At 45.0% G+C, this 26,571-nt stretch overlaps 3 protein-coding genes and 2 non-coding genes across 7 annotated transcripts; all 5 read left to right on the top strand.

Annotated features, from left to right (window-relative positions):
* Nucleotides 1–422: 422 nt before the first annotated feature.
* Nucleotides 423–5,654, top strand: LOC115133939 (lamina-associated polypeptide 2-like). Its single transcript, XM_029667385.2, has 7 exons — nucleotides 423–1,063; nucleotides 1,501–1,618; nucleotides 1,902–2,069; nucleotides 2,334–2,446; nucleotides 2,668–2,777; nucleotides 3,379–3,792; nucleotides 3,898–5,654. The coding sequence occupies exons 1-7, from the start codon at nucleotides 830–832 to the stop codon at nucleotides 3,989–3,991; spliced, it is 1,251 nt and encodes a 416-aa protein (XP_029523245.1). The 5' UTR covers nucleotides 423–829; the 3' UTR covers nucleotides 3,992–5,654.
* Nucleotides 5,655–6,860: 1,206 nt separating this feature from the next.
* Nucleotides 6,861–15,110, top strand: LOC115133938 (solute carrier family 25 member 3-like). 2 transcript variants are annotated; one of them, XM_029667382.2, is made up of 8 exons: nucleotides 6,861–6,969; nucleotides 7,375–7,546; nucleotides 10,076–10,203; nucleotides 10,696–10,875; nucleotides 11,307–11,488; nucleotides 12,572–12,744; nucleotides 13,626–13,736; nucleotides 14,374–15,110. In XM_029667382.2, exons 2-8 carry the CDS (start codon nucleotides 7,396–7,398, stop codon nucleotides 14,532–14,534), a joined length of 1,086 nt encoding a protein of 361 aa, XP_029523242.1. In that variant the 5' UTR covers nucleotides 6,861–6,969; nucleotides 7,375–7,395; the 3' UTR covers nucleotides 14,535–15,110. The 2 variants fall into 2 exon arrangements, with proteins under 2 accessions (XP_029523242.1, XP_029523244.1); XM_029667384.2 differs by lacking the exon at nucleotides 10,076–10,203 and adding an exon at nucleotides 9,005–9,129.
* LOC115134898 (small nucleolar RNA SNORA53) lies at nucleotides 11,737–11,978 on the top strand. Its single transcript, XR_003864404.2, has one exon. It is a non-coding gene; the product is annotated as a small nucleolar RNA SNORA53 (small nucleolar RNA).
* LOC115134897 (small nucleolar RNA SNORA53) lies at nucleotides 13,981–14,222 on the top strand. The gene has a single exon (XR_003864403.1). It is a non-coding gene; the product is annotated as a small nucleolar RNA SNORA53 (small nucleolar RNA).
* An 870-nt stretch (nucleotides 15,111–15,980) lies between the features above and the next one.
* Nucleotides 15,981–22,934, top strand: LOC115133937 (L-lactate dehydrogenase B-A chain-like). 2 transcript variants are annotated; one of them, XM_065022322.1, is made up of 8 exons: nucleotides 15,981–16,080; nucleotides 17,198–17,334; nucleotides 19,352–19,469; nucleotides 19,611–19,784; nucleotides 19,892–20,065; nucleotides 20,312–20,429; nucleotides 20,717–20,840; nucleotides 21,865–22,934. In XM_065022322.1, exons 1-8 carry the CDS (start codon nucleotides 15,996–15,998, stop codon nucleotides 22,030–22,032), a joined length of 1,098 nt encoding a protein of 365 aa, XP_064878394.1. In that variant the 5' UTR covers nucleotides 15,981–15,995; the 3' UTR covers nucleotides 22,033–22,934. The 2 variants fall into 2 exon arrangements, with proteins under 2 accessions (XP_064878394.1, XP_029523241.1); XM_029667381.2 differs by lacking the exon at nucleotides 15,981–16,080 and adding an exon at nucleotides 16,210–16,683.
* Nucleotides 22,935–26,571: the final 3,637 nt, after the last annotated feature.

The following is a 26,571-nucleotide window of genomic DNA, read 5'->3' as shown; positions in this document are numbered from 1 at the left end:
CCTATGTACGCCTGTGTCAAACAATGTTTATAACGTTTAATGTAACACTGTTATAACAGCTTTCCTTTGTCACTTATAGTCTGTGCTTCGGGGGCTGCTCTCACGGAACACTGGTTTAGAGACTCAACCATATAGTGGATAACACTGCCATCTTCAGATGGGGATGCAGAGTTTCATCATCATTATCAGTGTTATAAAATTGGAAATTACCTCTCATGTCATTATAAAGGACTTTTAAACTATACCAAAAATCAATCTGGGCAGAAATTCAGACGACATACTATTTTGACTGCTGACTAGGCCTACTGATGTTGAAGCTCCTCTTTCTTTGTGGCAGGTGCATCTGTTATTTTCAAGACCGACCAATCACCATCTAGTTTATAGCTCATTGCGGTCTACCGTCCAATAGCTCTCCTCTTTGTTGCCTTAGCTTGGTATTAACTGGTTTACGACTGCGGACAGGCAGACGCAAATAGGCCGGGCTTTAACTAATAGGGCATACAGTTCTTTAAATAGTTTTAAATCCGTATTTACTTGTTGAGTTTAAATATACAATTAAATTGCATCTGTATTTTTGCTAAATAATCGCAGCCTGAGACAAGCGATCGGAGGTGAATATATCTGAAGATTTAAAAAAGTAACTAAACCGGATAGCTTGTTCATGCTAGCTAAATTAAATCGCTTGGCGCCAGTCTTTTCATTTGCCGACATTGCTAGCTCTGCACGTTTCCTTTTTGTTTTTGTTGTTGTTAGCGACCGAGTTTGCTAACTGCTACATTTCAGCATTACTTGCTAGCTACAGTTTTTAGCTAGAAGAAAGCAATCAGGCATGGCGGAATTCCTCGAAGATCCGTCTGTTCTCACTAAGGATAAGCTCAAAAGTGAGCTCACGGCCAACCATGTCCCACTTCCCAGCTCCGAACAGAAGAAAGACGTCTACGTTCAGTTGTACCTGAAAAATTTGACCGTTCAGAACAAGAAATGTCCACCATCTGTAGACACGTTCTCCAGTGATGAAGAATTGCCTGCCCCTGTAGTCTCCAACAAGAGCCGATCTGGAAGAGTAAGTCATGAAATGTTTATGTTATAAATGGTTATTACAGTGCTATGAGTGTAAATTGATATTCTAATCTTAGTCATAATGCATTAAATCACTAGATACTTGTGTTGTAAAATGAAGGTTGGTGTCCATGTGATGTTATTTCCGTGAATATTTTGTTCCCTCCAACTCATGCCTTGAATTGGTTCTCTAATGGATGTGCTAAGAACAAATTCTTATTTTCAATGACGGCCTAGGAACAGTGGGTTAATTGCCTTGTTCAGGGGCAGAATGACAGATTTGTATCTTGTCAGCTCGGGGATTTGATCTTGCAACCTTTCGGTTACTAGTCCAACACTCTAACCACTAGGCTACCTGCCGCCCCAAGGTGGTAGATAAAGTTAGATAGGCTAATATTTGGTCTCTTTTAGATAATCTAATTAACCATAATCAATCCATAGAAAGCTACCCGAAAGACAGACAAGCCTCGCTCAGAAGAAGTGGAAGTCACAGACCTCACCGATGCAAGTTTAAAAGATGAGCTGTTGAAGCATGGAGTCAACACTGGGCCCATAGTTGGTGAGTCCTGCTTATGTCTCTCACTTGTCTAAGGTGTCCTCCTCTCCTTGGTCTGCACTGATTGGAGAAGAGAAGTGAAAGCGAAATGGCAGAAGCCTACTGAGGAGTCTCCTTTCACCTCGTCAGTTCTTTCAAACCTGTGCAGATGAAGGAAAGGAGACGAGGAGAGGAAGCCACTTGAGACTATGGAGGTGTGTGCACCAACAGACTCAGACAAGCGGAGATATATTTTTTATCCACAGTTCACTTCATCCCTAACTGGTTTCCTTTGCCTTTCCCTCAGGCTCCACCAGGAAGCTTTATGAGAAAAAGCTTCAGAAGCTACTGGATACACCTGCAGCTGAGACTACGCCCAGCCCACCTGAAACTGCCACAGTTAACGCTGCAGCCAAGGCAGATGGCAACCAGAACGGCAACACATACTCTGGCCAGTACAGTGACAAGGAGGAAGGTGAGAGCAATCATCTTACCACTGCACAAGAACATGCACCATTAATTAGGCAGCTCACCTATACAAATAAAGTTAATTCAGGGTTGGGATCAATTCCATTTCAATTCAGGAAGTAGGCCTAAAACTGAAAAGCAATGAGGAAAATGTTAATTTCAGTCCACTCCCTGAATTGAAATGGAATGGATCTTTTTTACTTTATGACGTTTGACTGTCAGTTTAGATGCCTTGATTCTCACTGACTCATGTTGGCTTTGCCTGTGCCAGATGAGATAGGTACCGCTACGGAACCAGAGCCTGTTCCTGTTGTGGAGAAGCCTGTGTGGAGCAGGGGGAAGACTCCTGTCACTGTTAGGAACAGCAGCAGACGGAGCAGCAAGGTAAGCCTTCAAGTTCAACTTTATTTTCCATATAGAATAAATAATAAATAAATAATAATTAAAACATCTTAAAACATACAATGGAAATCAGAGCTCTCACATTAAAACCGCTTTCGTCTTCAACAGCAAGAAAGTTCACTGCAAATATGTGCAAATAACATTATCTTGCATCCATAAACTCCAGCCTCTCAATCATCTGTTGCTATTGTCAATGTTCACAGCTACAGGTGGTGGAGGTGAGCCTAGCAACGGGCGACCAGACCCCTAAGAAGACGAGGGAGAATGTTGAAGAGATTCTCGCTAATGAGATCTTTTCACCCACAGGCATCAGGTAAGTCTGTTGACATTTCACTTCATCAGCTAAGTAGCCTTGAAGAATGGTTGTTTTTTTTCCAGAAAGATTCAATATAATTTTGGAAAAGTACTTATCTTTCCAGTAGGCCTGGCACAATTACTGTACAACCATGTAATCCACAGTTATGAATGAAGACTGTCATGAAAATAAAATAACTGTCATGACCGTAACAACAACAAAAATGAACTAACAAACAGCTGACTGGAGACCGGGTGGCTAGGTATTCGTGTGGTTGAGTCCGTTTCTACGGTAACATGGACTCTTAACAACGTAATGAAACTCTGTTTCTCCTTACTGAAACAAACAAGGTGTTGTAGCAAACAAGCACACACAGAAATGTCATCTATGGTAGGTCATGTAGTCAGGAGTGGAGGACAGCAAAAATGTGTGTAATAATAATATTGAACATTTCTTGCTATTCGAATGGTTAATGCGGAGACTTGCGGTCATTTGGCTGGCCAATTACCGTCATCCAAAATTCCATGACCTTCACAGTCCTACTTTTCAGTGATATTTAAAGCAGTAGATTTAAATTACTTTAGTCACTCAACTCATCCTCTAATCCCTCTCTCCACAGCGCCAGCTGCAGGCGACCTATTCGCGGCGCGGCGGGCCGACCGGTGAAACCCAGCAACTACTGGCTGAACGAGTCTCTCCTGGAGCGCTCCATCTATACAGAGTCTTATTCTGGATGCAGCTCCTTGGGCTCCAACGTGCCGGCCAGGCCCGGCTTCCTCTCTGTACTATTAAAGCTCATGGTACTCGTCACTGTAGCTGGGTCCATCTACTTCGCCATTCAGCACCTCGATGCAGATCAGGTTCAGTCCTTCAAGGGAATGCTAACCGACGCCAAGGGTCTCCTAAACAGCGCTAAGGGTCACCTGTGTAGCACGGTTGATAAGGTGGTGGATGCCGTGTTCGATAATGTGATTGTGCCGCTGGGTATCGGGGGAGGCAGCAGCCAAGGTGCAGAAGCAAAGAGTGGCGGCAGGTAAGCAGTCCACCCTCTCCACCCTGCTTTCTTTTGTTGTTGTATTATTTTACCGTTATTTTACCAGGTTGTCCAATTGAGGTCAGATCCCTGGTTATTCAACAGACCACCTGGCCACTGCTCTGCCATCCACACCTCACTAGCTCACCACACCCCCTCCATCGTCATCCTCTGGTCACCACCTTGGAGGACTGACTGACTGACTTTTAATCTGGGCTGGTAGACTATCATCCTGTCCCCTCCTTGTTCACTTTTCCTCACCCCGCGTGAGGAGGGCAGGAGGGGTATTCAACCCAACCAACACCAGCTTCCTGGAAAACCAACACTGTCTTGCCAAGACAGTCTAAAGAGACTTGTTTTTATTATGAAGTTGTTTTTAATCGTAGTGTGAAGTCTTATGTTGTGTATCCTTTGTGTGTGTATTTTTAGAAAGGACAGACAAATCGTACGCATGGTTGTAGTTTTTTGAAGGACATGTTTGTCATTTTTGGAGTGTCTGTGGTGCCAGGTGTTTTTCTGATGGTGAAGTGCATGCACAGTGATAGCACTTAGTGCCAGTGTAGGTGTCAATTCCATTTCAATTCCAGTCAATTCAGAAAGTAAACAATTCCAAATGTTCCTCATTAAAAAGCATGGAAGAGAATTGGAATTCCAGTGTACTTCCTGAATTGACATGGAATTTACCTCAACCCTGCTTAGTGCCCTCCCACTAATTCAAGCACAGAGAAATAATATTAATTACAGAAACATTTACAAGTATTTCTGTATTGGTTTTTGAATATACACTAGTAGTAACAATAAAGCTAGGTAGAATAATGGTGCTCAGGTCTATTCTAATCTGCTCTAAATTAATCTGATCAGTGCTGGGAGGAGTGACAGTGTCCAATAGTGTAACTTCAGGTCTCGTCACTGTATGAGGAAAAACCCTTATTTTCAAGCTATAAAGGTTATAAAACTGATTTTCTTTGGTTAAATTGCTTGTTTTTTGGTATATGCTGCAGTAACTAAGTAAGTGGTCTGACCTGTGAATGGCTCATGATGGCACCTGACTTGAGGGGCAGTGACCCAAATCCCAGTATTAGCTTTGTGAGTTTGTGTGAGTTTACGTACATGTTTAATTTAGTAGTGATTTGTTGTGCTAAAGATTCCAGATCTTCCAGTCCCATCTACCGGGTCATGTTCAGTAGGGCACCGTAGCAAAATGGGTATAATCCTCTCTGTTTTAATGTGTGTTTTCCCTGTTTGTTGCCTAAGGAACATGACCCAAGACTGGCTGTCTTTTTTAGTGCACCCACACTGCCCTTCTAAGCGGTTCTGCACACTACTGATCTGGGAAAAATAACATTTTTGCAATAGGTAGTTGAGCAAATATACGAGTTAACAATGTATTCCATTTTGTTACTTGGATTATAAATTGATATTTACTCTGCCTCATGTACACTTCATTGTCATAGAAGAGGTAACACTAACAATTGCCTGAGGAGAGACAAATGGTAATATTGATAGCAACTTAACTTATGTTGACCATTCATAGAATTTTGATGTCAAGATGTTGACATTTTTTGTCCAGTGTTGAAAATAAGTATTTTTTTTTATTTCTGCATTTTTCTAATGTGAATTGTTAATGTTGGTCTTTTGTCTAGGTGAAAGTGAAATTTTAAAAACAAACAAAAAAATGCTATCCTAAAACTGAACCTCTTTGTTGACTTGTGGTTACACAGTGAATACAGTATATTAAAGATGAAATGTTTGTTACTTTGATCAGGCAGCTAGCTTCCCAACGATGGATTGTGGGGGTAAGGATTTTGAATCTGTTTTTATTTAAAATACTATCATGAAATAAATGTGGTAATTCAATTGTCTGCCCGTGGTTTTCTTTATTGAGGTTTGTACACGGTTCAATGGATAGCTACGATTATGAGAACCGATTATGAGAACCCTTGTCTTGCCTGAGACTTGAAGATTTGTGTTGGCTCACTGAGGTAATGCGCACTGTGCATAAAAACACCTCAGAAGGACGCTCTAGTTTGAGAATATTTCAACAAAAACTGAAAACATTCATGCATAGTAAGATGAGCGTCCAACTCAAAGGTGAAAGAAGAGTGTTGAGTGGCATCCTTCAACTTGAGTCAAATCTAATTTTATTGGTCACATACACATGGTTAGCAGATGTTATTGCGAGAGTAGCGAAATGCTTGTGCTTCAATAGCAGCAATATCTAAAAAGTCATATCTAATTCCACAACAAATACCTAATTTACACAAATCTAAGGAATGGAATGAGAATATATAAATATATGGATGAGCAATGTCAGAGTGGCAGCATAGGCTAAGGTGCAATAGATAGTATAGAATGCAGTATATACATATGAGATGAGTAATGCAAGATATGTAAACATTATTAAAAGTGGCCGATGATTCAAGTCTGTCTGTAGGCAGCAACCGTTCTGTGCTAGTGATGGCTGTTTAACAGTGATGGCCTTGAGATAGAAGCTGTTTTTCAGTCTCTCGGTCCCAGCTTTGATGCACCTGTACTGACCTCGCCTTCTGGATGATAGCGGGGTGAACAGGCAGTGGCTCGGGTGGTTGTTGTCCTTGATGATTTTCTTGGCCTTCCTGTGACATTGGGTGCTGTAGGTGTCCTGGAGGGCAGGTAGTTTGCCCCCAGTGATGCGTTGTGCTTGTGCAGACCACACTACCCCCAAAAAGCCCTGCGGTTGTGGGCAGAGCAGTTTCTGTACCAGGCGGTGATACAGCCCGACAGGATGCTCTCAATTGTGCATCTGTAAAAGTTTGTGAGTGTTTTAGGTGACAAGACAAATTTATTCTACCTCCTGAGGTTGAAGAGGCGCTGTTGCCCCTTCTTCACTACACTGTTTGAATGTGTGCCTGTTACAAAGGAAAAGGACAAATCAATGAATGAACAACACAAAAAATGACACAAATTGCCACCTGGGGCAGTCAGAGACCTTCATATTGTATGCAGAAAAGCCTGGTTTAGGTAGGACGCCACAGAGCGCAACCCAAAGACACCAAAAGTGCGGAACTGACGTATCCTCTAACCTCAGGTGACGTAGTCTCTTGTACAGTTAGGACGGACACTTGCCAGACACGAAGGTCTCTACGATTCGCCGGTGGTGAAGGACGGCGGCGCCATTTTGCGACTGAACGCGTGGAAGTAAAGAACATATAAAGATAACTTTTTTTTTTTTGTGAATTTATAGTTTACGTAGAAACACATTAATTGATGTGGGATACATTTCTCAAGACAAGAATATTGGTTGCTCCAGCAAGGATAATCTAAAAACAAAATGTTGACCGACTAGCTAACGTTAGCTAGCCTAGCAACTAGCTAACACTCAGGGCTAACCAGCAGGCTTTAGTGTACTAACGACTTTACCTAGATAACGTTAACTCTCTTGCTTTAAAATAACAAGTACATGTTGAAACAACTTACATGTCATTTTAAGCAGAAGTTGACCAACTAATCTAACTAAATACATTTTGATTTGTTTCATCCATTTTTTGAGTGGGGGGGGTTATAAGATAGCCTAACCACGTTGTCTTTATCTGTTCCCCACAGCCATCCCTTAATTAAGGAACAATGTACCCCAACGCGTTATTGACACAGGTGGCGCGATCGAACCCGTTCAGCGCTCCCGGTTTCACTCTCCAGAAAGTCGAGGAGCCATCACAAAGTCTTACTGCCGATCATGGACCAAGAAAACGCACATTGGCTGCGGCTGCAGTGGCCGGTAAGAAGAGTGGTGTATATGTGATTTAATATTAGCTAACAAAGTCCTCCAACGAATTAGTTAGCTAAAATAGGTTTGATAGCTAATATTACCACTTATGGGTTATGGGTTTATGAACGAAAGCCAATTGAACAGTCTCTTTTATCTCTCTTTACTTATCGGTGTGTACATCAATGACTATGTTTAAATTAGTGAGTACATCGATGACTTTGAATTACACCTATAAAGCTTAAATCGTCTAGGCCCCGTTTTTCTAAAATGTATCTTTCCGGATTTCAGCTTTAGGATTAAATGCACATACATAGAATGAATAGAACAGACTAATCATTGACATGAATATGAACTCACGTTTTTATTTCTATTGGTGTAATACTATCCAATAGCCGAAGTACAGATAACCTTTGAATAGACTGATTGCTGAATATCAGGCATCAGACATTTTTTTTAGTTCGCTTTTGGCTTCTGTACAGTCCCTTTGCACTTCCTTTTAGGCAAGGCCTTGCAGTCATGCATGGAGGACACTGTGAAGGGCAAAGTTTTGTAAAAAAAAAAAAAAAGTAGGCCAGAAGCTATGACAACTTATTAGTAGACTGCAGAAAAATCGAGCCAGCTTGAGATAAAAAATAAAATAAGAAAAGGAACGCAGCTAGTACTATTGCCAAGGCCCGATCCCCTTTTTACGACTAAAGCTACAATGCAAATCATATTGTTAGACCTAAATGGTCTCATGTTGTCTATAGCCCTGGTACAGGTAACTAGATAATTACAAAGTAAACACTGTAACAGCCTAGGGCTTATTTTGTTGCAAATAAGTGGAATAACACATGGGGGCCTAATCTCATGGTTGAGTTGAAAGAATAGACTCAAAGACATGTGTGTGTATAGGGGCTTGCATGTGGTGTTACCTGATCTCCTTGCCACGTGAGTTTGGACGTCTACCAATTTACTAAAGGTCTCATTATGGACTGGTCCTAGGCTGTGCTACTTGCTTTGACAGTTTCTTCCATTGAGTCTTATCAGTTAGTGATTTAATGGGAACCGTTGGGCTTCGTTATACTTGAGCCCCTATCAAATAGATTAGACGGATAGGCTACCGTTTACAACCCTCCGTTTGCGTACTATGTATGATACGGTGCCCTTTCAGTACATGTACCCATATATAAATGGAATAATCAGCCGTAACGCCGTTATGAAGGTGATCCCCCCCACTGTTGCTAGACTGTCGAGCTCAGGTATCGGCTTGAATAGAATGTGAGGCACCAGTTAGACTCAGTACTAGAATAAATATATGGTCTTCACTCTCAAGAGTTGAACTGAACATTTCTATTCCGGTCTATTCCGCACCAACTACCCAATTTAAGACTAGGCCTAATACTGCAGTGTACATTAAACAAACAAAAAATGTTTCTCCCCCTATTACATCTGTGAAAGAACCCCAATTCACTGTCTTTTCCTCAGAGGGAGACAGTTGTGAGTTTGGCTCATCGCATTATTTCATCATGTGTGGCATCGGTGGAATCCTGAGCTGTGGTACCACACACACAGCAGTGGTGCCCCTTGACCTGGTCAAGTGCAGGTTGCAGGTCTGTGGCCCCCGACCACGGGTTGCATGGCATGTATATTGTGTTGTGGATTCCACTAAAACATTGACATCCCAGATAACAGTATTTTTTTTTTTAAACAAGACTACATCCCAAATAGCTTTTATTTTCAGGAACGGTGTGTTTCCACTAATATGCAGTGGGGTGGAAGCAGCCAGTTATTTTATTTGCATGCTTGAACTAGTATTGTTGAGGCCCTAGGAGCTAAAAATGAGAGTTCATGTGTGAACTGTGAAGCTTTAACAGAATGCGAAGCTGGCATTCTTTAACTTTATGGTATGACCCCTAAATGGTACTGGCAGGCGCTTGCCCTTTCTCTGTGCCGCTAAGAGCAATTTGATACTCTACCCACATTCATTCAACATCAGTGACCTTTAGCCTAGCAACAACTGCAGTCAAATTCCTAGCCAGGACAGGACATCCTCCTTGTTAAAAACTGGACTGCCCTGCCTTGGAGTTGGGCCTATAATACTTGCAGAACAAGTTTTCTAAATGACGACTGGTGTCCTTGGCCAGTATTCACGAAGTAAGAGTGCTGATCTGGGATACTTTTTGACCTTTCGATCATAATGAATAAGATTACATTGATAAAGAAGGGACCTGATCCTAGATCAGAACTACAACTCTTGACACTCAAATCAATAATGACCCTGGTATGGGAATAGAGGAATCACCTATTATTGAGGATTTTGTTTTGTGGTATGAACTTACTTTTACAATAAAAACATGAGTCAGTGTCAGGGAGAGTGTCTTCTCCACTGTGCTAGAGGGCATAATCAAGAGAAAAGCCTAGAGAGCGTATTATGACAATCCATTGCTAGCGTTGTGGTGTGAGACACTCGGCATGGCTTAGAAGTGATGTTGACTTAACAGCATGGTGTGTGTGTGTTGTCTGTCTCTATTCTGTATTGTGTTCGGTCTGCTCTAGATTCTGAAGTTAGCTGTGAGTTTGGCTCTAAGAAATACTATGCCTTGTGCGGCTTCGGCGGCATCCTCAGCTGCGGGATCACACACACGGCGGTCGTTCCCCTTGACCTGGTCAAGTGCCGTCTGCAGGTCTGTATATCCGCTAGTCGTGTGGGGTTGCGTCCCAAATGCCGCCCTATAGTCTACATAGTACACTACTTTTGACCATAGGGTTTCTGCCAAAGTAGTGCACAATGTAGATGATAGGTTACCATTTGGGACGTAATTCTAGTCTCTGTGATCAATGTGCTCTGCTGCGCTGGAAGAATGGATACATTGCAGCGTTGAAGGTCGATTCCATTTCAATCCAGTGACTAAATTGATATTCCAATATATATATTTTTTTCCTTCCTGCTTTGAAATGGCATTGACCCCAACTCTAATAAATGTATAATACATTGAGTGTGTTATGGCCCTGTAGTATTGAGTGCATTTCTGTAGTATTGAGTGCATTTCTGTAGTATTGAGTGCATTTCTGTAGTATTGAGTGCATTTCCCTTACAGGAACCCTGCAGCACTATTTCCCCACTTAAAAAAACCAACAACATCAGTTCGGTTTCTAATGTGGGTTCTGTTCTCCAGGTGGACCCAGACAAGTACAAGAGCATCTTCAAGGGTTTCTCCATCACCATTAAAGAGGATGGCGTGAGAGGGCTGGCAAAGGGCTGGGCTCCCACCTTCATCGGTTACTCCATGCAGGGTCTCTGCAAGTTTGGCTTCTATGAGGTGTTCAAGATCACCTACAGCGACATGATCGGAGAGGTCAGTACTGTAGTAGTGCTCATCAGTGAGACTTAAGTCCACGTCCCAAATGTCACTTTGAACAAAAGTAGTGCCCTATACAGGGAGTAGGGGGGACTTAGCCAATATGTTGATTCCTTGACTCAACTGTATTGGACCTTGCTTCGCAAGGAGAGTGAATGTAAAGATGAATTGTGAAAGACCCAAAGAATAAGGTCGTCCTCCCATTTTTATAATAATCCAATCGCCTCTTTCTCCATTAATCTTTCCTCGATTCTCTCGTCTGCTTGTCAAAACGTATCGAATACGTTCTTGAAGTAAGGAATCTTAGCGCTTCTGTTCCAATACAGTTGAGGAGGCAAGCAGGTGAGATGTGAGGAGTCGTGGAAAGACTTAATTGAGACTGTGATTTTTGCTCCTCACCTCCTGCCCTGCCTGTCTGGTAAATGCAGGAAAACACCTACCTGTGGAGGACCTCTCTCTACCTGGCTGCGTCTGCCAGTGCAGAGTTCTTCGCTGACATCGCCCTGGCCCCAATGGAGGCCTGTAAAGTGCGTATTCAGACCCAGCCCGGCTACGCTAACACCCTCAGACAGTGTGCCCCTAAGATGTTCGCCGAGGAGGGACTCTGGGCGTGAGTATCCCTACTGAATCAGCCGGTCACATTTAGCTACCTTCGTCTTAGCCCCAACCCTTTTGATGTTTGTTATTCTGAAGGGTCTGGGTTGGTATGGTCAGTGAAGTGCTGGTGCTCTCAGATCTGCAACCATTGAAGGGCTAGGACTGAGGGTCAGGGAACACATTGGGACCAGCTGAATTAATATGGCCTTGTTTTGTCATGACTAGAATAAACTCCTCAATGACGAGGATGTTTCAAAGTTCAACATGCTCCTTAGATCCACCTCTGGGGGGCGCTCCTGGTCTGTTGAGTCTGCTATCTCTCTCTCTCTCGGAGTGTTGACTGCAGCTCCAGCCCAGACGCTCCCAGCAGCTTTCTGGCTGTACAGTTGGAGGTGCTTGAGTCATTGGCGTGTGAGAACAGTCTACCTGCTCCTCAGCCCACTCCCTGCACTGGCACCCTCGCTGGAAAATGACCAGTGCAGACAGGCTGGGGAGCGGACAGCTTTTATATGTCCCTAATGAACTTTTTCTTTATTTGGTTCCTGTTTCCTATACCCAGTTTAAGCCTCCTCCTGGTCTTAAATATATGCTCACGGAATAATCTATTAAAACAGTTGTTTATTCCAGAATTAGATTAAAGGTCCAACGTAGCAGTTTTTATCTCAATATCACAAAAAAAACTCTGTGTGATTGATTTCATTTAAAACGGTCAAGAATAAAATTGCTTTCTTAGCAAAGAGCAATTTCTCAAGCAAGAATTTAGTTAGGACTATCTGGGAAGTGAAAACTGAAAACTAGCTGTTATTGGCAGAGTTTGAAACTTTCTTATTGGTTTATTAACTAATGTACCGACTGGTGATGTCACCGGGTAGGTCAAAACCTCATCCCACCAAAACAAGCTGAAATTTCAAACAGCTCTTACACTAAAAAAATCTTTATTTTCACACTATTATTTCAACCTTAGTGTGGAAATGTATATAAAACAAGAGGACAGTCACGTTTTTGAGTGCACTGGGCCTTTTAATCCTGTTGAGGTAGAGGTCAATAACACGGAAACAAGTCACTCACGCTCTGCCCCTTTGCTGCTGCTCTATAGTTTCTACAAGGGTGTAGTCCCTCTGTGGATGAGGCAGATCCCCTACACCATGATGAAGTTTGCCTGCTTTGAGAGGACCGTGGAGCTGCTGTACAAAAATGTGGTGCCTAAACCCCGTGCTGAGTGCTCCAAGGGTGAACAGCTGGTCGTCACCTTCGTGGCTGGATACATTGGTGAGTCCACGGTTCTAAAGAGAAGCGGATTGGAGAAGTTGGTAGATGTTTTGTTTTGGTTAGACTTCCAACCACAAGTGGGTATACTGGGTATTAAATAATTTTAAAGATGAGTTTTACAATGGATTTCTGTTGGTTTGTGTTATGAGAATTTCGTTATCAATGTTCAAAAACTTCAATTAATCTACTCAGTCTGCAATCCAGAGTTTGTAAGATTCTGGTTGAATGAAACAGACAAGAGTCCCCGCTTACAAATGTCAAAATGTTTATTCACGAGAGTACTCTGAAATCTATTATACAAAGACATCCATTTTATACCATGCTCCTTAATTACGCACATACTTTCACACCAACAGTAGATATCCTACGCACATACATACACACAAACAGTGGGTGAGTTTTATCCTTTTCCGTAGTTCTCACCACTGTGTATCACTACCCAGCCGACAGTTCCATTCCCCCGAGATTAGGGAAACCTTGAAGTACTCCCTGTCCTATCATAAATTCCTCAAGAGTTCTAGCCAGGTCGATTCAAACACAGTTGAATTGTTCTCTGTATTTTCCTAGGCGCACACATACACACACATTTCTCTCTCTCCTAGTCCAACCTAGTCGGACTTATGTTTAATACTTTAATTAGTCCTTATACATGCTACATAACTATAATCCCTAATGTTTAAGTTTCAGGGTAGAATTATTTAAACATTATCTCTAAACATATAAATTATTTTATCAGTATGAGATGTAGCCTATAACTTTACTCCTAAGCCATAACTCATCCAAAATGTATTTTTTTCTTAATCGATTTAAGAATTTCTACTTATCTGATATTTTCTATGTTGTCCTGATCACATCTCTGATGGTTGTTCTGTCCCCTGCAGCTGGTGTGTTCTGTGCCATCGTCTCCCACCCTGCTGACTCTGTGGTGTCTGTGCTGAACAAGGAGAGTGGCAGCACCGCCATCGGAGTGCTCAAGAAGCTCGGGCCCAAGGGTGAGGAGTAGCACTGCATTCCTCTGTCAGAACCCTCCCTACCCCCATATCCTTTTCACTCTAATGAGACATACCAAATTGTACTGGATGCTGATATTTCCCTTTCACCTTGTTTTGTCCAGCAACTTCTTTTAACTGTGGCGGATGTGTAACCAGGCCAGCTCAGTACAGCTTGGTTTGGCTCGGTAGTGTGACTCAGCCAGTAGGATCAGATGGAAATGTATTGTGTGGTAAAGAGGTTTCCAACACGCTCCTTAGATCCACCTCTGGGGGGCGCTCCTGGTCTGTTGAGTCTGCTATCTCTCTCTTTCTCGGAGTGTTGACTGCAGCTCCAGCCCAGATGCTCCCAGCAGCTTTCTGGCTGTACAGTTGGAGGTGCTTGAGTCATTGGCGTGTGAGAACAGTCTACCTGCTCCTCAGCCCACTCCCTGCACTGGCACCCTCGCTGGAAAATGACCAGTGCAGACAGGCTGGGGAGCGGACATGATTCAATATCTCCTACATCATCTGTTGTACCACCATCAGACATTTTGATTTGCTGATATTTTTTATGTATATGCTGTAACATAAAGTATTATATTTTGACTTGAGTGTGAACTGTTGTGTTCTGTTGCTTTCTTCCTTTCTATCTCCTCAGGTGTGTGGAAGGGTCTGGTGGCCCGTATCATCATGATCGGTACCTTGACCGCCCTGCAGTGGTTCATCTACGACTCTGTCAAGGTCTACTTCTGCCTGCCCCGTCCCCCTCCCCCAGAGATGCCCGAGTCCCTCAAGAAGAAGCTGGGGATTACAGAGTAAAGAAACAAAATGGCGGCCTTATCAACAAATATATATTCAAAATGGCGGCCTTATCAACAGCAATATAAGATGGCGGCCTTCAAACAACACATCCTTAAGTTAACATCCACACTGCACACCGCTATCTGCCTGGTATAGTCATAGCTGTCCTGTTCTGCCTGTAGACCACCTACCCTGGTCTGAGCTACTTCTGCATATTACATTCAGAGCGAAATATGCCATGTAGAACAGACATGCCGCTACGACGTGTAGAATAAAGAATCATGTTGACTCTATTAGTAGCGTTTCTATATGCGACGTACTGAACATGGCCCTGGTCAGCATGAGTTAGGGTCCATTTCAATTAGATTCCAGAAGTAAACTGAAATTCCACTTCTTTTTAAATTATAATTTCTTAATTGAAATTTTAGTTTTTGGGTTTGAATTGAAATGAAACTGAACCCAACCCTACTGGTCAAGGGGGAGGAGGGTTCCCTCCTGTGGGGGAATAGAGGGAAGACGACAACACATGCCATCAGGTTAACACCCTACCACAGTTGGTTAATGTTCTAATAAATAAATGAAAATGTGGAAACATTTCATGTCCTTGTTTTTGAAAGTTGTGTGTGACTGATGTTGGATTGTAGTTCAGGGGATGTTTTTATGCCCCTTTAAACATAATTGTTATGTTATTGGTTGTAGTTTAGTTATGAGGATTTTTGCACTAAAAAGTTAATGGAACATTGTTATGATTTGTCTGATTCTTGCATTATTACCTAGAATACACACACATCCTGCAGGTGAAGAAGCCGGATGTGGAGGTCCTGGGCTGGTGGGGTTACAAGTGGATGTGAGGCCGGTTAGATGTACTGCCAAATTCTCTAAAATAACAGGTGGCTTATGGTAGAGAAACCAAAGTGACTAATACGCCTCGCTCACAATGATTAGTGTCATAGCACAAAACACTATGCAGCATCATCTGGATGTGTGCAAGAAATGTTCAACATTCACCTGCTACCATTTCTGTCCAGCTGTCTACGTGTACAGTTTGACACAAATGTTTGACAAATCCAATGTACTCACTGCAAATGCAGCGTTCCGTTGGAAATTAATGTACTTCTAGTGTTATTTATTTATTAAGCAAATAATGACTCCTAAACTTATTTAGGCTTTTTATAACAAAGGAGTAGAATACTTATTAACTCAAGACATTGCAGCTTTACATTTTTAAGTTCCAAAATGCAAAGACCTGTCGGTGGGATCTAGGCGTAAAACACAAGGGATTTTTTTTTTTAAACAAACAAACATGTATTTAACCTTTAACAAGGCAAGTTAGTTAAGAACAAATACTTATTTACAATGATGGCCTACCAAAAGGCAAAAAGCCTCCGGGGCTGGGATTGAAACTCAATTCCATTTAAATAATGGACAAAACACATCACGACAGAGAGACACTACATAAAGAGATACCTAAGACATAGCATGGCAGCAACACAACATAACATGGTAGCAGCACAAAACGGTATAAACACTATTGGGCACAGACAACAGCACAAAGGGCAAGAAGGTAGAGACAACAATACATCAAGCAAAAAGCAGCCACAACTGCCAGGAAGTGTCCATGATTGAGATAAAACTCCAGTTTGAGTGTTTGTTGCAGCTCGTTCCTGTCGCTAGTTGCAGCGAACCGTAAAAGACGAGCGACCCAGGGATGTGTGTGTGCTTTGGGGACTTGTAAAAGAATGTGACTGCCAGAACGGGTGTTGTATGTGGAGGATACACAATGTAGATCGCCATCTGAGGTGCAGAGCAGGTGCACCAGATGGAGCCTGTGTCATTACAGACATTTGGCATCCGATTAGTAAACCTAGAGCGTTGTCCGGTCAGAGTAAAGCAGGAGGAGGAGCCGATTCTAGAGCTCTGTGCTGCTGTCACTGTGTCACAGTCTGTGGTGCACACTCGTTTTGGGCCTGCGTCACATGCATCCGAATCTGTAGTGCTGCAGCTCATCTACGGTATTCCTCCTGACCTGACTGGATAGAGGATACGGTCGTTGTGTGAGGTGCTGTGGTTGCAGGGAGAACGCAACTTAGCTCTCTTCTGGTCTCGTCAGACATGTTGATTACATGGTGGTATTTATATATTACAGCTCGGAGCATCCTCCAACAAAGCAAGTATTTGTTTGTGATTGTTTGTGCCTAAAGTAGTTAATTGTTTCCTGCTAGGATCGACAAGCTCTGCACGGTGATATGGTGTTTCTATTGATTGAATGGTTGGTTGTATGTGTGTTTAAGAATGGTGTGTAGGTGGTAGTAGGCGAAAGTCATGCAGGACTAAAGACTATAATCAAATGTCTAAAACCTTAATCTCTAATCTCTGGGCAGGACAGGGCAGTGCTGTCAGCCTGCCATTTTAAAGCGACGCAGGTTATTTTTTTGAGTGCATCAATTATTTAATGAAACCCAAATGAATCCTAGCTGGGTCAGGAAAAGTGTTTGTCCTGCTTGTCTGAGGGTTCACCATTGTGTCTCTTTGGACATGTAGAAAAGACTTACATTTTATGTGTCTGACCAGGTACATTCTCTCTCTACCCAACCCCTTCCCTCCTCTCACTCCCCTCTTCCTTTCCTATGTCTGCCCTCCCCTTGCACCCCCCCCCCTCTTTCCCATCTCCTTCCCTCCAGCATTGAACATGGCCTCTATCCTTCAGAAGCTCATGACCCCCCTGGTCAGTGGGAACCCGGAGCCACCCAGGAACAAGGTGACGGTGGTGGGGGTCGGACAGGTGGGCATGGCCTGTGCTGTCAGCATCCTGCTCAGGGTAAGACCCAAACCTGCTCTGTGTTGTTGACCGACTCCTGTTAAAAACATTGCTACAGTATTATGTCTAGTCTAACCCCCACCCTGTGTTACAGTATAACCTGTCTAGTCTAACCCCCACCCTGTGTTACAGTATAACCTGTCTCGTCTAACCCCCACCCTGTGTTACAGTATAACCTGTCTAGTCTAACCCCCACCCCGTGTTACAGTATAACCTGTCTCGTCTAACCCCCACCCTGTGTTACAGTATAACCTGTCTAGTCTAACCCCCACCCCGTGTTACAGTATAACCTGTCTCCTCTAACCCCCACCCTGTGTTACAGTATAACCTGTCTCATCTAACCCCCACCCGTGTTACAGTATAACCTGTCTAGTCTAACCCCCACCCTGTGTTACAGTATAACCTGTCTAGTCTAACCCCACCCCGTGTTACAGTATAACCTGTCTCATCTAACCCCACCCCGTGTTACAGTATAACCTGTCTCATCTAACCCCCACCCTGTGTTACAGTATAACCTGTCTAGTCTAACCCCCACCCAGTGTTACAGTATAACCTGTCTCATCTAACCCCCACCCCGTGTTACAGTATAACCTGTCTAGTCTAACCCCCACCCTGTGTTACAGTATAACCTGTCTAGTCTAACCCCCACCCTGTGTTACAGTATAACCTGTCTAGTCTAACCCCCACCCTGTGTTACAGTATAACCTGTCTAGTCTAACCCCACCCTGTGTTACAGTATAACCTGTCTAGTCTAACCCCCACCCTGTGTTACAGTATAACCTGTCTAGTCTAACCCCCACCCTGTGTTACAGTATAACCTGTCTAGTCTAACCCCCACCCTGTGTTACAGTATAACCTGTCTCATCTAACCCCCACCCTGTGTTACAGTATAACCTGTCTAGTCTAACCCCCACCCTGTGTTACAGTATAACCTGTCTAGTCTAACCCCCCCACCCTGTGTTACAGTATAACCTGTCTAGTCTAACCCCCACCCCGTGTTACAGTATAACCTGTCTCCTCTAACCCCCACCCTGTGTTACAGTATAACCTGTCTAGTCTAACCCCCACCCTGTGTTACAGTATAACCTGTCTCCTCTAACCCCCACCCTGTGTTACAGTATAACCTGTCTAGTCTAACCCCCACCCCGTGTTACAGTATAACCTGTCTCATCTAACCCCCACCCTGTGTTACAGTATAACCTGTCTAGTCTAACCCCCACCCTGTGTTACAGTATAACCTGTCTAGTCTAACCCCCACCCTGTGTTACAGTATAACCTGTCTCCTCTAACCCCCACCCTGTGTTACAGTATAACCTGTCTAGTCTAACCCCCACCCTGTGTTACAGTATAACCTGTCTAGTCTAACCCCCACCCTGTGTTACAGTATAACCTGTCTAGTCTAACCCCCACCCTGTGTTACAGTATAACCTGTCTAGTCTAACCCCCACCCCGTGTTACAGTATAACCTGTCTAGTCTAACCCCCACCCTGTGTTACAGTATAACCTGTCTAGTCTAACCCCCACCCTGTGTTACAGTATAACCTGTCTAGTCTAACCCCCACCCCGTGTTACAGTATAACCTGTCTAGTCTAACCCCCACCCTGTGTTACAGTATAACCTGTCTCCTCTAACCCCCACCCTGTGTTACAGTATAACCTGTCTCCTCTAACCCCCACCCTGTGTTACAGTATAACCTGTCTAGTCTAACCCCCACCCTGTGTTACAGTATAACCTGTCTAGTCTAACCCCCACCCTGTGTTACAGTATAACCTGTTACTACTCATCTCTCAGTAGTCTGTATTACACAAACATTCCCTCTTTTATTAGTGTCATAACAAGGTTGTTGCTATGCTTTTGTGCTGTGTTTTTGCTCATGTAGGAACACCTCGTTCATTGTGTGTTCAACTAATTTATAAAACAGTTTTTTTTTTTAGAAGCACACATGCAAATGATATGTAATCAATAATATTACCATTTACTTATATGAATGACCTGTGTTGGGCCTGTCTCTCTGCAGGAGCTAGCTGATGAGCTGGCATTGGTGGACGTGATGGAAGACAAGCTGAAGGGAGAGATTATGGATCTGCAGCACGGCAGCCTCTTCCTTAAAACACCCAAGATAGTCGCAGGCAAAGGTGAGTCTATAGCAATGGGACACTAGGTAACCAGAGAGCCAAGATGGCCACCCTCTACATGTCAAATGTCTTTTCTCTATTTTATTGGTCACGTTGTCTTTTGATATGTTATAAACTTGTTCACTTGTCTCCCGCGGCCAGACTACTCTGTGACGGCTAACTCTCGCATCGTCGTGGTAACGGCGGGCGTACGTCAACAGGAAGGAGAGAGCAGGTTGAATCTGGTTCAGAGGAATGTCAACATCTTTAAACGCATCATCCCTCAGATCATCAAACACTCCCCACACTGCATCATCATCGTGGTCTCTAACCCAGGTACTCACTACACACACACACACACACACACACATACTAGTGTTAGTGACTCCAATTATTTGTTAAAGCAGTGTAGCCTAAGCCCAGAAGTCTCTCCCTGGCCATAGTTGATGTGCTGACCTATGTGACCTGGAAGTTGAGTGGCCTGCCCAAGCACCGCGTCATCGGCAGTGGCACCAACCTGGACTCCGCCCGATTCCGTTACCTGATGGCAGACAAACTGGGCATCCACACTTCCAGCTTCAACGGATGGATCCTGGGAGAACACGGAGACACCAGCGGTAAGTGTCCAGTGTGTGTGAGCGTGTATGTGAGCGGGTGTGGTGCATAATTAGGACAAATTAAAGAACACACACTCAGGAAGTCAGGACAAGTGTGTTCAAATATGCTTTAGAATTCTTGTACTATAAATAGTAGCAACCCCTTCCTTTAGGGTTACTGTGATAAAGGTGAGACGTGAGAGACCTGCTAATCTATCTGGGCATTAAGGAGTTAAGTGTTAATTAGGTTAACTGTGTGTGCTTTAGTGCCTGTGTGGAGCGGAGCTAACGTAGCAGGCGTTAACCTGCAGACGCTAAACCCTGACATCGGTACTGATGCTGACCGGGAGAACTGGAGGGAGATGCACAAGCAGGTGGTCGACAGGTAATGTCGGCCTACACAGTCCTATTCAAGCAACCTGTTATCTCTATTGCTGTTGGTATAAATCAATGTAATTTGAAGTTTATTTTCTGTAGTTCTGCTCTCTCACTGTTATGGAGTTGTGTGTATGTTGTGCTCAAAGTCACAACGGCAATCTGGTTGCCTGCTCACTTCCACAGTAATTTTTACTGTCAGCCCTGGGATTCGAACCGGCAACCCACCGGTTACTCCCCTGTTTCTCGAACTGCAAGGCTACTGAGATTTAAAAATGTGACTGTGTGAGTTTTCAGTGCCTATGAAGTGATCACGCTGAAGGGCTATACTAACTGGGCCATTGGCCTGAGTGTGGCTGACCTGACAGAGAGTCTGATCAGGAACATGAACAGAATCCACCCTGTCTCTACCATGGTCAAGGTAAGGAGGACACACACAGTACTGTCTATGTAAGTAGAATGTGTGTCAGTGTGTAGACACTTATCTAATGTACAAACACACACCTACACCCACAGATTACAGCATACCCATAATGCACAACACGCATACTACCGTTCAAACGTTTGGGGTCACTTAGAAATGTCCTTGTTTTTTTAAAGAAAAGCAAATGTTTAATCCATAAAAAAAATTAAAAAATTGATCAGAAATACAGTGTAGACATTAATGTTGTAATTGACTATTGTAGCTGGAAATGGCAGATTTTTTTATGGAATATCTACATAGGTGTACAGAGGCCCATAATCAGTAACCATCACTCCTGTGTTCCAATGGCACGTTGTGTTAGGTAATCCAAGTTTATCATTTTAAAAGGATAATTGATCATTAGAAAACCATTTTGCAATTGTTAGCACAGCTGAAAACTGTTGTTCTGATTTAAAGAATCAATAAATCTGTCCTTCTTTAGACTAGTTGAGTATCTGGAGCATCAGCATTTGTGGGTTCGATTACAGGCTCAAAATGGCCAGAAACAAATAACTTTCTTCTTAAACTCGTCAGTCTATTCTTGTTCTGAGAAATGAAGGCTATTCCATGCGCGAAATTGCCAAGAAACTGAAGATCTCGTACAATGCTGTGTACTACTCCCTTCACAGAACAGCGCAAACTGTTTCTAACCAGAATAGAAAGAGTGGGAGGCCCCGGTGCACAACTGAGTAAGAGGACAAGTACATTAGTGTCTAGTTTGAGAAACAGACGCCTCTGCCGTTTCCAGCTACAATAGTAATTTACAACATTAACAATGTCTACACTGTATTTCTGATCAATTGGATGTTATTTTAATGGACCAAAAATGAGCTTTTCTTTCAAAAACAAGGACATTTCTAAGTGACCCCAAACTGAACGGTAGTGTGTGTGTGTGTGTTACATACAATAGATATAAATACACACACACACACACACACATATACCTACACTACTCTAAAGTGTCCATGCTGTTGATCTTCAGGGCATGTACGGGGTCAAGGACGAGGTGTACCTGAGTCTGCCGTGCGTCCTGAACGCTGGGGGCGTGGCCAGCGTGATCAACATGACCCTGACGGATAATGAGATCGGCCAATTAAAACAGAGTGCTGACACATTGTGGGGCATACAGAAGGACCTGACTGATGTGTAACAGAACAACAGGGGGCGCCACACTCCACTCACCACCAGGCTGCATCCCAATAATATCTCATCTCCTTTGTCCTTAAGTGTGGACTCCATCACAATTTTCGAATCTACAAAATGTATCTAATCTTATCTAGATTCACACAATCCAAAAGCATTGGATCGCTGGAGGCATGGGCCAGTGCGAGTTTACATCAGTAATTTCCTTTCAAATCAATGAAGGGAACTAGTGCACACTTTTGGAGGAAAGATAGATAATTGGGACAGAGCCCCACTCTCCTGATCACCTATAATGTATGCCACTTAGAAAACAGTCGCTTTTATCCAAAAATGACTTTCAGTACAGGGAATGCATATATATTTGAATGTGTATTTGTTCCCTGCGGTAATTCCCTTCATTAATTTTAAATGTTTGAACTCACACATAAGTCGTTCTGGATAAGAGTGTCTGCTAAATGACGTAAATGTAAATTGTAATTGAACCTGAAACTTTTCCATTGCTAGCACTGCACTACACTCTTAACTGGGCTACACAGTAAAAAAAAAATACTCAACTTCCAAAAATACACTGTCAGTGTCACTGCTCCCATTTTACACTCTAGTACTGTTCTTAGCTTCCCTGTTATCTGGGAGGGGGTTTGGGTCACCATGGAAATAGGATCTAGTCCTTCTATTTCTATGTTGGTCTCATGGGCACTTGGTTTGAGGGTTACTTTGTACATGACTGCTTTACTGGAAAAGGGTCAGATTAGAGTCTTTGGGTTGGTGAACAGCACTATAAAAATAACATTTATTCAGGTGTGCGATCAGCAAAAGCTTCAGTCATTTGTTCTTGTCAGAATGAAGAGAAATACAATCTGTCAATCATGTTGTTTGATGTGTAAATTAATAAAGCAAGATTATTTATTGGTCCTGCCTCATTTCTTTACGTTTCAGGGACAGAATAATTTTTAATCAATGGTAATTTATTTGTTTCAGATTTAGAAACGTATGTCTTCTGTTGTATCACAACCGGTCGTGATCGGGAGTCCTATATTGCGTCGTCCGGGTTTGGCCTAGGGGGTTTACTTAGCTCATTGCGCTCTAGCGACTCCTTGTGGCGGGCTCCTTGTTCGGTCGTCAGTTGAACGGTGTTTCCTCCGACTCATTGGTGCGGCTGGCTTCCTGGTTAAGCGGGCAGGTTTTAAGAAGCGCAGTTTGGCAGGTCATGTTTCGGAGGATGCATGACTCGACCTTTGCCTCCCGAGCCCATTGGGGAGTTGCAGCGATGAGACAATATGGAAAAAGGGGGGTTGTGGCCTAATAATTTTAACTATATATTGTAGCGACCCGCACAGACAGCTGTGTGTTATGTGCTAGGCTAGGAGGTGGTTGTGTTGTACTGACCAGTACCCGGTGTTCGCGGGGTCCGACATGTCAATCAACCTGCTATCTGCCAATCACGGGAATGCCTGGAATGTTCTGATGCCGGGCATCCTGGTGGTTGGCGCAGTGGCGTGGAGGGGGGTTGGGCATTGAAAGTTAAGACCAGGTTCAGCCTTTGTTCTCTCTCTCTTACGTCTGGGCTTCACAAGAGAAGGTCACGATTGGCTTGTGGGTTATCTGTCATCTATTTGGCGTGTGCTACGGCCCAAACAGTAGCCTGTGTAAAGTTGGTTCAATAAACCGTCAATTCGCAAACTCAAGCCTCTGTCTGGACAATTGTTCATTTATGATCTAGTCAGGTCATTACATTGGTGTCAGAAGTAAAAACGTTGATACAAGTTAGCCAGCTAGCTAGCTGACTTATGTGGCTAGCTACCGTAGGTGAGAACGGGGATTGAAAATGCTTCGAGGGAATCCGAAAGTGAAGGTGGAGGTAGGGGACGATTATGGCCAAGGAGGTGCGTGTGAATGGACGTCGGGGGTTCTGTCTGAGGAGATCGCCAGGTCGTCGGAGCGCAGAGGCCGCTTGAGGGAGGACGTTAGAGTGATGGTGGCTGAAGCGGGCATGAGTGCTTCGTCGAGTGTATTTCGCGCGGATTCTGGTGGGCGGACCGAAGTGGCGACGTCGACGCGGCGTGACGAGGAATCTGGGGCTCAGGATGTAAACAAACATGGCGGCGCCCAGTTCCCGGCTGCGTCCGTATCTGTTAAGACCCCGAAGTATTCCGGTAAGGCGGATTGGGAAGCTTTTCATGCTCAGTTTGAACTGTTAGCTCATTTTAGGGGGTGGTCGGATGAAGAAAGGGCACTGCAGTTGGCTTTATGCCTCACGGATGAAGCTCTGTCCTGTTTGATATTGATTAGCTCCGAGGACAGGCATGATTATGGTGCTCTAGTGGGAGCACTGAGGAGGCGCTATGGACAGTGTGTACAGCCCGGGCTACTGCGCTCCGAACTGAGGAATAGACGCAGGCAGCCTGGAGAGCCTCTACGGGTGCTAGCTAATGACATTGAGAGCCTCTCTCGGCGGGCATATGCTCACATGCCCCCCTCCGTGCAGAGCGAACTAGCACCGGACCAGTTCATACAGGCGCTCTCCCCTACGGAGCTGCGCATACAGACCCAGCTGGCTCATCCTGAGTCATTGCAGACAGCCTTGGAGATGGCTTTGGAGAGGGAGCTGGTGTGGGCTGGGGCTTCAGCTGGGGCTTTGGTGGGGGTGCAGGGAGGCACACCCTCTGTGCGAGCTGGGGGGCAGAGCAGCCCGGAGCCGGAAAAGCCTGCTTGGGTGGCCGAAATGACAGAACTCATTCGGGCTGTGTCGCTACAGGCGGCACGAAACACAAGCCCTGGTCCCAGGGTCTGCTGGGGTTGTGGCCAGCCAGGCCATCTGCGCCGAGATTGCCCCATGTCCCCCAGAGCTCAGGGAACGGCTCGGGGTCCGCATAGACCGGGTAGTGCGGACCCCTGGCTTTCTATCCCAACCACCATCATCTTCAGGAGGAGCCCACCGGCACAGACGGGGAAGCAAGGCTCCACTTCCCCAGAAGCAGACGAGGGCAAGCGGAGGGAGCCTGTTGTTGTGGTGGGCCGGACCTGTGTTGGGGACTTTGTCATGTCCCTGTCACTGTGGAGGGGTGCCCTGCTCCGCCCTGGTGGACACTGGGTCCACAGTAACCCTGGTGAGGCCAGATATTGTGCCAGGTTGGACTCAGTGTGAGCCTACAACTGTGCAGCTCCGCACAGTCACAGGTGAGCTGGCACCCATGAAAGGGAAGGGAATAATGACTCTGACAGTAGGGGGCAGGACTGTGCGTCATCCTGTGTGGGTGGCGGCTGTGCAGGACCCTTGTATCCTGGGGTTGGACTTTCTTAGGAGCACAGGCTGCCAGTTAGACCTAAATAGGGGCACACTGAGCTTCCAGGGAGGGACGGAAGTCACCATGGCCCCCCTAATGTCACATTCACTCAACCCAACAAACCCTTTACTCCAACAGTTAAAGCAGCAGAGACTCATGGCTGCGCCCCTCCCCCACAGCTGTGTGTGACTTTTCCCCAGTCCCCCTGTCACCTACGGCGGTGTGTTACATTCCCCCAGCTACCTCCATGACACAGCCCTCTGTGAGCCCGGGCCGCACCCCCCCAGCCCAGCTACCCCAGATGGGAGAGGAGAGGACACTGTCTGCAGTGAGGGAGATATGGGGAGGAACTGTGTTGGTCTTGACCCTGAGCAGCAGGAACGGTTGTGGCAGTTGCTGTTTGAATTCAGAGACAGCTTTGCGTTGAGTGAGGAAGAGGTGGGTCAGACTCTTCTGGTGCAGCATGAGATCGACACAGGTGATGCTCGACCCATCAAGATGCGTCCCCGCCGTATCCCGCTGGCACGCCAGGAGGCGGCAGACAAGGCTGTGTTGGAGATGCAGCGGGCAGACTTCATTGAGCCCTCAGACAGCCCCTGGGCGGCGCCAGTCGTCATGGTTCCGAAGAAGGGGGGCAAGCTGAGGTTCTGTGCGGACTACAGGCGGCTGAATGAGGTAACCAGGAAGGACTCATACCCCATACCACGTATCGATGAGTCGCTGGACCTGGTTAGGGGTCCTCCTGGTTCTCCTCACTAGACCTCCGCAGTGGCTACTGGCAGGTGCCCCTCTCCCCAGAGGCCAGAGCCAAAACTGCGTTCTCCACTAACAGAGGACACTGGCAGTTCAAGGTCCTGTGCTTTGGCCTGTGCAACGCTCCAGCTACTTTTGAGCGTTTGATGGACAGGGTGCTGGGTGGCATCCCCCGACAGCAGTGTCTGGTATACCTCGATGACATCCTGGCCCATGGCAGCTCCTTCCAGTCAGCCCTGGGGCGCTACGGCGTGTGCTGGAGAGGGTGGCTGCCGCAGGTCTGAAGCTCCACCCCGAGAAGTGCCACTTCATGAGGAGAGAGGTGTCCTTCTTGGGCCACCGAGTGGGGAAGGAGGGGATCAGCACCATGGAGGACAAGGTAGGGGCTGTCAGAGACTGGCCCACCCCACCGACCAGCGTCAGCTGAAGAGCTTCCTGGGCCTGGCCTCGTACTACAGGAGGTTTGTACGGGGCTTCTCAAGCGTTGCTGCTCCACTGAACCGCCTGCT

This window comes from Oncorhynchus nerka, linkage group LG9a (assembly GCF_034236695.1).
Source record: "Oncorhynchus nerka isolate Pitt River linkage group LG9a, Oner_Uvic_2.0, whole genome shotgun sequence".
Lineage (NCBI taxonomy): Eukaryota > Metazoa > Chordata > Actinopteri > Salmoniformes > Salmonidae > Oncorhynchus > Oncorhynchus nerka.
This window is presented reverse-complemented; position numbering and strand designations above follow the sequence as displayed.

Bases quoted from the DNA above. Each gene is read 5' to 3' on its own strand.
- LOC115133939 (XM_029667385.2), top strand. From the start codon at position 830: ATGGCGGAATTCCTCGAAGATCCGTCTGTTCTCACTAAGGATAAGCTC. The intron at 2,070-2,333 runs GTGAGAGCAATC...TGCCTGTGCCAG, and splicing joins GTACAGTGACAAGGAGGAAG to ATGAGATAGGTACCGCTACG. The intron at 2,447-2,667 runs GTAAGCCTTCAA...CAATGTTCACAG, and splicing joins GCAGCAGACGGAGCAGCAAG to CTACAGGTGGTGGAGGTGAG.
- LOC115133937 (XM_065022322.1), top strand. From the start codon at position 15,996: ATGGCAGCAACACAACATAACATGGTAGCAGCACAAAACGGTATAAAC. The intron at 19,470-19,610 runs GTGAGTCTATAG...TCCCGCGGCCAG, and splicing joins CAAGATAGTCGCAGGCAAAG to ACTACTCTGTGACGGCTAAC. The intron at 19,785-19,891 runs GTACTCACTACA...CCCTGGCCATAG, and splicing joins CATCGTGGTCTCTAACCCAG to TTGATGTGCTGACCTATGTG.
- LOC115133938 (XM_029667382.2), top strand. From the start codon at position 7,396: ATGTACCCCAACGCGTTATTGACACAGGTGGCGCGATCGAACCCGTTC. The intron at 12,745-13,625 runs GTGAGTCCACGG...TGTCCCCTGCAG, and splicing joins CTTCGTGGCTGGATACATTG to CTGGTGTGTTCTGTGCCATC. The intron at 13,737-14,373 runs GTGAGGAGTAGC...CTATCTCCTCAG, and splicing joins CAAGAAGCTCGGGCCCAAGG to GTGTGTGGAAGGGTCTGGTG.